The sequence below is a fragment of the Colius striatus genome, chromosome 6 (genome assembly GCF_028858725.1).
Source record: "Colius striatus isolate bColStr4 chromosome 6, bColStr4.1.hap1, whole genome shotgun sequence".
In the NCBI taxonomy this organism is placed as follows: domain Eukaryota; kingdom Metazoa; phylum Chordata; class Aves; order Coliiformes; family Coliidae; genus Colius; species Colius striatus.
Window position 1 is genome coordinate 1454500 of NC_084764.1, and position 8316 is coordinate 1462815.

Consider the following 8316-nt stretch of genomic DNA (forward strand, 5'->3'; position numbering starts at 1 on the left):
CTAACAAAGCATTTAAAAGAGGCATCAGTCAGAGCAGCTTGTTTTATTTGCCAAGAATTCAGATTTTTTATATTGAAGTGGTTGTTTTCTTTTTACATAGGAAACCAAGACACAAGAGTCTGTAAAGATTCCATGAGGCTGCAAAATATGTCCATGTAAAAACCACTCTCTGAAGTCAACACTGAAAATAAGAAGACTGAGAACACCTTCTTCAAGGCAGCTCCCATCCTGACCTAGGAATTGTGTGGCAGGTTTCTACAGAAGTAGCTGTTACAGGGATTTCAGTCCCTGACTCTTCAGTCTTGGTGGAAATGCTTAAATATAAAGAAAGAGGAGCAAGAATCTCATTTTCTGGGTAGTAATCCAGATGTGTAACAACTTCTCCCTTCACTGGAGCCTCATCCGTTTTTCAGGCGGTCCTTTAGTGCCAGCACTCTGCTGAACGTTCTTTACAGTCTCTTTTTCCTCTGGCTTGACACCTTCAGGGGCTGGTTCTGGTTCCTTCTTGATTTGATCCACTTAAGAAGTAACAGCAAAAGAAAGTTAAACCTCCAGTTTTTTACTCCTGAATTACTGTGCAGAGTACTTAGAAAATATTGCTGATGTCAAAGGAGCAAAACTAATTTCAAAGGCATAAGAATATGGACTAGATTCATACCTATGTAGGTAAAGAAGTGAACAGATTGAAGAGATACAGTTTGTGCTTTTCCTGTTTTGAGGTTGCTTAAGATCACTCAAAGCCTTCAAATGCCTTCTTGAGCTTGTAACACCATGTAAAAATCACCAAGACACACACTGGACTGACTAAACTGTTCCCTCATTCACCTCCTCACTCTCCTCCTGCTTTCAGAGGCCACTTCCTGGATTTGGACTTTGAGGCAATAGTTTTACAGACAGAAAGAGCAGGAGTAGAACAGACATTTTTTTCAGTTTCACTCTGTCACAGTGAACTCTTATCTAGTACTTTGCACAATTAGGCAATGCCAGAATTCCTAACCCCTCAGCAGCAGCAGTAATAACTTTATACAGCAACTGGAAGACATTACTATATAGAGCCTGTTTTTTTTAAGTCTTGTGAGCATATGAAGAGTTTTACCTGGGACAGGCTTCTCTCCAGGCTTTTGCTGTGAGGGAAGAAGAAAAACAATAATCACCATATCAGTGGAAACAAACTTATAAATCTTAACCCTTCCTACTATTTGTTTAGGAATACAAACAAAGCAATGCACTCATGTATAAGAGTTGAGGATAGAAGGGATCACTAAGTGCACTTTAAACCAAAATCAAATTAATATTTTATAACATCCAGTTTTCCCTCTGATAACCAAAACCAACTCAAGCAGAACTGTGCAGTCACCCAGTCTTTCCCACATCTGAGGAGTAAACAGTTTTGTGAGATGCTTTAAACATCATTTCCTGTGTTCCCAAGCAGGAGACTTGGTGAACAAATGGCTACTACAGGTGATCAGGGGTAACGACTTCACAGACTGCCAAGAATTTCCAGGCTAATTAATGAGCCTCCAGAACAATGTAATTGAAATGAAACAGCAGTGGTGGCTTCACTGAGCTCACAAAGCAGGAAACTGGAAGTGGCAGCAAGATTTGATAGCTGACAAGAACAGATCCCCTGTGATTAGATGAGGAATTTATATAATAAAATTCACCCTCATTGTTTTGCCAAATGACTCCTGCAATCAAAAAGAGCAATCCTACACTCCAGTCAGAGCCTTCCATTTCTAATTTATTAACTAACCCTGTTACCATTGCAGAAGGCACACAAAATTCCCACTCAGTTTCAGCTCTTCAAGTACTTATGACTGCCTGAAGTTCTAAGTAAGTTATAGTGTGGCTTATGAATGTCATACCTGAACATATTTGGGTGGAAACTTTTGCCTTAGGTCTAAAAGCAATGCATCTACCCGTTGCCTTTGGAAAATAGAACTTGGCTCTTCCTTCTTCTTGGCTTTTGGTTTCGCTTTCTCTGCAAGTCACAGAAAGGTAAGAGAAAATCGTATTAAAAGTTCTGTCCTCTTAGCAGCTCTTTGTTGTATGACAAGTTGATATTCACCTATTCTCTAAACTTCAGCTACATTTTCCCTTTGACACCAGTTGGGTTTTTTTCTGTGGGAGACAGGTGAAGGACAATTCTTACCTCCTGAAAACCTGATTTGGCTTCTGCAAATGTGGCTCGCCATTTTCATCTCCCACCCATGCCTTGACGTTCCTTCCCACCAGCACAGAAGACCAAGATTCTTTCCACTTACCCCTTAGACAGACTGACAAGTTCATCACTACACCATCACTGTGCATTACCTTGAGCTTTTCCTTTCATTACCCAAGGAATTCCCAAAGGAATCATACCTCGTTCTTCTTGATCTTTGAAATGCCACCAGTAGCCCTTGGATGGGTGATAGCGACAGTAAGACATCGCTTCTTCAAAAGCAGACTGAATTCCATGCACTGCAGTGAGCTTTCCAAACAAGAACATAAGCCATTGCTCAGAATTTAAGGAGAAAATAGAGAGTATACGTTTCTGAAAGCAGGGATTTTAAAACAAAAGCCTCATTTAAAGAGAAATACTAATTATCTTATCAGTAACATGCAAAGAAAGCTTCACTGAACATGCACTTAATTGCTATATATTGTAACTTTTCTTTTAATTATTATTCTGCCAGTTGTGTAGCTTCAGTTATTCTCATCTTTCATCCTTAAATAATGTATCTTGCTTTTTGGACCATACAGCATGCTCTCAGATTCTTTCATTTCCATGTGGGATGCATGCCATATTAAAAAATTCAGGTTTGTTTGAAGTTACTGTATGCTACACAATATCTTTCCTCAAAAAAGTGAGAGATGGATTTAAACTGGTTGGGAATAGCAAAAATAAAAGCAGATACAAATCAGCATACATCAGATACACAGAACACTTACAACTCTGGAGTTGATGACAGACCCTAAGTCAGGTGCCTGATAAATCACTCCAGCAATAATATAGTAGTCAGCCAGTGGAATAACTGTGAAAAGCAAAAAATAAGGCAGAATCAATTTAAAGCTCTGGGTGAAGACCGTGTATTTGTTGCTGAATTTCAGTAGCAACAGCAGAAATCGCAACATTCATCTTATCAGCAATTTTTCACTTTTTAACCTTTCCCTTCCAGGCACTTTATTTGCTCCTAAGCCACAGACTGAGAAGGGAAACAAAACCAAGCTAAGGTCTGTTTTAAAGCTGATGCTTTTCTATCTCTAAGTCCTTTCCTACTGCAAACAAAGAATTGACCTTACAAGAGTTGAGGCTTTCAGAGCTACAAGAGGAACAAGAACTACACTAATTCCAGTGAACTGCACTGGAAGTAATTCTACTTGCCTTTGATACTGGTAGAAACCTACAAAAACAAAAACATCTCAGTCTTCTGGCCTCAGCTCTCTCTCCAATTTGTATGGTCCTCTTTGCTAGATATTCCGGACTCAACGGCAGCTCAGCAGACACAGAGAACACCCTTCTAAGTCCATAACATTCTGCCAAGAAAATCTTTATCTACCAAAGCCATTTGCTATATCAGATTTGGAACTTCCACCAGCCACCCAAAAATTCTTGTTACTTCCACCTGCAGTTCAGAGGAACATCACCACTGCCTCCACAATACCCTGCCAAGCATTCTTCAATTGAGAAAATACAGCAATGCTGTCAGCTTCACATTCCTAAGGATCTTATCTATTCCAGTTTCTCCAACTGATTGACAGATTCTGTCTGAATCTTTTTACTGACACAACACAATCCATCCAGTAGTTGCATTTCATGAAGCTTGGCCATTAATTCAGGCCATTTAGGTCAAGACAGCTGGGAGCATATTACAGCCAGCACCCACTTCTCCTCAGAAGGAAGAGGGTTCTCAGCATTTCCTTGGAAGTGACTCAAGACAGAAGAGCAGCTCGACTGTCTCACAGCTCTGTACCTACTCGCCTACACAGGTAACTCTCCCTAATCATTGGGCCTAAAGATTTTTCCAAAATCAATTCCAACAGGCAAAAATTTGGCTTGAAGAATTAGAACTATAAATATACTTTAAGAAACACTCACAGAGAAGCCCTAAGATAGGCCTGCACCACTTCTGGGTGCTCAACACAAGCAGGAATGATCCCTCTCCCTAACTAATGAAATAACGGTTCTCCAAAGTAAATAAATCACATAGTAGCCACTTCAGATGATTAGCTCAAAGAAAAGCTTATCAATCCCAAGCAAGAATAGCTTTAGCTTTCTAGTCAAATTGTTACAATGAAAACTCTTGCATAGCCTAGCAGATAAATATAACATGGCATGAATGCTGTTACCAATTTTCTGTGGCAAAATAATACAGCAGAGCAGCACTTTCTCACTGCACTCTTCACATTTTACCACAAGATGGCAATCTCTGCTATTAGCACACTACAGGTCCCTCTGCTAGACAAAATATCTCCATCACTCCACAAAGACACACACTCCTTAATTTACACTTAAGAGAAAGACTGTAAAAGAGGAACCAGAAGTGCTTACACATAAATCAGGAACAGATAAAAGCAGCTAAATTACAGGCCTCCTCAACAGTGACAAGAAATGAGCGACTTACCTTGTGTTGGAGATTGCCTTTGCTGCTTTCGGATAATGAAGAGAATAGGCTCTTGAGCGTGAAGAAGGATGTACTCCACTCCAACCATCTGGCTGAAAAAGAACAACTAGAATAAGTATCTTCCTCAAAGTAAAATCTGGAGGACGTGAAGACTCAAAAAGGATGTGGCAGTAAAGGGACAAAGTTCTGATGCTTACGAAGTTCCTCTGTATAATGTGCAGTAAATAAAGGCAGCCTCATTACATAACTATCTGTGATCAGTTTATTTACATCACTCTCTACTTTTATGAACCATATTAAAAAGCCATCTCTTTGGAAGAAATGTGTACTAATTATGGCACAGAGCCAGCAGGATACAGAAACACCAACTATTTATGAACTCAAAGTATCTCCCAGCATAAACCTTATTCACAACAGAAAAAACATTTAGTTACATGACAATTACTGAGGTTCTGTTCAGCTGGAAGGATGAGAGAAGACAGCTTTTCTAATTCAGAGAAATACCTAAAACATGACATGATGAAGCCTCAGAACATACATAGCCTGGAAACGGCATGAGAGGAAGCAAAAGAGGCCCACAAAAGTCTTGCCAGAAAGTACAAAACAGAAGGTTTCCAACATGCTTCCATTCAACCATCAAAGCCCCTGGATGGAGGGAGTAAGGATGCTGCACAGGAAGCAGTTTCAAATGACAACTTACTTCAAATGGTCCAAGGTCATTCGCTGCATTTTGACGACTTCATTGTTACACGTTCGGTCATAGAACGGGTTGCTCCGCTCCGAGAAGTAGTCCAACACACTCCCATTGTTTAAGATTGGAATCCAGGAGCTGTCAACCCAGGAAATTCCCAAGAGATTATCTGGGAAGAGAAATCTACACTGAGTATCAAAGCAATCAGAAATACTACAAATACCTCCAAGACAACTCTCACCAGTTACTGACTGCAGCAGGGGAAGGAGGCAGAATGCAGCCTCACACAAACCAGCTCTAACTAAAAACGTGTTTCACTGCATTCAATTGGTAACTGATATCCTTTAACTTCCTGCAGTTCTGCTCTAGGTACAGAACTGAAACAAAGCCTTTTTTACAATTACTGCCCGTTTCTTTCCTTGATCACTGGCTGCTGGTGTACCTTTATGTCTCAAGGATGTGAGCTGGGTCTGTGTGCACATGTCTGTGCACTGTGTTTGTGGGAGTTAATTACCTGTGATGCTGTATATACTACTAGATGTATTCAGTACCATAAACAGTTTATTTTATGAACCACAGCATTAGCTGACTGGAAAGGCAATGCAAAGCACTTCTCCTTTTGAAAGCTAGGTCTCTGGAAAGTAAGTTGAATTGACTAGGTTAGAATCAGTTGCAATGGCAGAAGGAAATGATACACCCCATGCTAAACCTGAGCTTGGTCATGTTTAGAACAGTTCACTTCTAACAAAAATAGTTTCCAAGCTGTAAACTATGATGCTGAAAGAAACAGGTAAAACACTACAGAGATCTATGAAACCACAAGCTTTCTTTTGCTAAAGCCAAACAGAATTTCCAAGAAAGCAGGAAGCAAATGCATTGTTTGGAATTCAAAAGCTTAAGTGGTGAGGAGTCATTGAACACTGAATGAAGTCGTGAAATTCCTTCCTCAAAGGAACTCTGTTCACACCTACCCACAACTCCTACTTATAATTCCCCTTTTCTTTACTTCTATGACAATTGTTTGTGCTCAAGGGTGACTGCAGCAGTTCCAAAAATATTGACTTTTACACTATCAGCAGCTTCTCTGAGGAACAGATGACAGGCAACTCTGGTTGCCCAGCCAATCAAGAAAAATGCAGCACAGTCATTCTCTTTTTCTGTTCAAATTCCTGGAAATCTTACCCAATCCTTTCTTGTTCTCAGTTACCTCAGTCTTCTTTCGGGCTTATGTAACACCTGGCCTGCCTCATCAGATCCACCCAAAGGACAGTTAAGATTACCAGCCTAACTCATGGCTTTGGTCTCACAAAAGTCACACACAGACCAGTGTTTCCCACTTTCCTCCACACTTCTGAGACAAATCTCTTTTTTAGCTGCTCGCTTAAGATACCATCTGACCTCAGGACTTTCTCCTTCCACCTGGAAAGGCACAGGTGGGATTCTCTACATTCCCTAGTAGAAGGGAGAGCTGTTTTTCTCAGCTGATCCTGCACACATCCTTACATCCAAGAAAACTGTTTTGCACAGTTTTTCTCAGTTCCTTATTGTGATACAGATGCATTAGCAACGCTGCTAAACTCTCTTCTGAGGAGTTTTCAAAGACATAGAAATAAACTGAGTAGCTCCAAAGCCACTCCTACCAAAGGCTGATAACGGAGCAGCTCTCTATTCTCCCACCCTTTGCCACCACATAGAATCGTTTCAGCTGGAAGAGACCTTTAAGTTCATGGAGTACAGCTTTTGTCCCAGCCCTATCAACCACCAGCCCATTTCCCTCACTGCAACATCCATCTGGCTCTGAAACCCCTCCAGGGACGCTGACTCCAGCACCCTCCTGGGCAGTTGTTCCAATGCCTGACAGGAAAGAAACTGAGTGAATATCATCACCACAGCAACCCCCAGCCAGCCAGGACAGTGGCCACGACACCAAAACACCCTCCTCTTCCTCCAGCCGCAGCTGCCGCGGGGCAGCCGGGCCCACCGCGCCCGCCCCATGGAAGGAGCTCACCGTGCAGGCCCCCAGGGCGGCAGGCAAGGCCCACAGCTCCCCAGAGAGCCGCGGGAAGCGGGTCTTCCCCACCACGGCCGCTCCTGAGGCAGCCCGAGCGCCCACCGCCGCCCCGTCCTTACCTCTGATGTCCACAGCCGCCATGGCCGCGCCTCCCACTTCCGGCGGCGCCCCGCCCGAGGCAGAGGGAAGCGGAAGCGCGGCGCAGCGGCCCCGGCCACAGAGACGGCGGCGAGAGCGGCGCTGCGGGGCGGGAAGAGGCGGGGGAAGGCGGAACCCTGCCCCGTCACACGGCCGTGAGCGTACGCTCTAAACATGCGCCTGGAGCAGCTGCTAGGCGGAACATTAACTATCCGAGACGAAACCAGGGAACGCACAAGGGATACGAACCGCCGCAGGACATCGCTACACGTGGCAAATCAGAAACTGAACTCAAAAGTACAGAATCACGGAATGGTAAGGATTGGAAGGGACCTTCAGAGCTCATCCATCCAGTCCAACCCCCCTGCCAAAGCCGGTCTCACCTAGATGAGGTCGCACAGGAATGTGTCCAGGTGGGTTTTGAAGACCCCAAAGAAGGAGCATCCACACTCTCCCTGGGCAGCCTGGGCCAGGGCTCCCTCACCTCAGCCCACCTAAATAACTTTAAATTCACTGTGATGTACATGCCTATATAAAATAACTTACCATCATTTCACCAACAGAAGATCGGGGAACCAAAGTTAGGTGATTTATGTCATATTCCAACTCCTACTGGTTTGAGAAGGCACTCAAAGAACTCAGCAGAGTGACTAAAGAAAGATTTAAAACCACTTTACTAAGAGCAGGCATGACCTCTGTGTCCCAAAATGAGGCAAGTAAAGACTCACCATTGTCAAGCTAAGAAGTATCTTTGCTCCTGAGTGTTTCTGTGACAGCTCTTTCACTTTACAAAGGAGGATTTCCACAGGATGGCCATAAGCAGGACACAACTCCAGTCTGCTACACGTACACTGCCACAGCTGAGAGCATGG

The 8316-nt window shown here is 43.0% G+C and overlaps 1 protein-coding gene across 1 annotated transcript; it reads right to left on the reverse strand.

Annotated features, from left to right (window-relative positions):
- Positions 1-28: 28 nt before the first annotated feature.
- Positions 29-7518, reverse strand: MED6 (mediator complex subunit 6). Its single transcript, XM_061998649.1, has 8 exons — positions 7426-7518; positions 5305-5464; positions 4605-4696; positions 2932-3014; positions 2362-2470; positions 1866-1981; positions 1097-1124; positions 29-518 (listed from the first exon to the last, which is right to left on the reverse strand). The coding sequence occupies exons 1-8, from the start codon at positions 7445-7447 to the stop codon at positions 388-390; spliced, it is 741 nt and encodes a 246-aa protein (XP_061854633.1). The 5' UTR covers positions 7448-7518; the 3' UTR covers positions 29-387.
- Between the last annotated feature and the right edge of the window lie 798 nt (positions 7519-8316).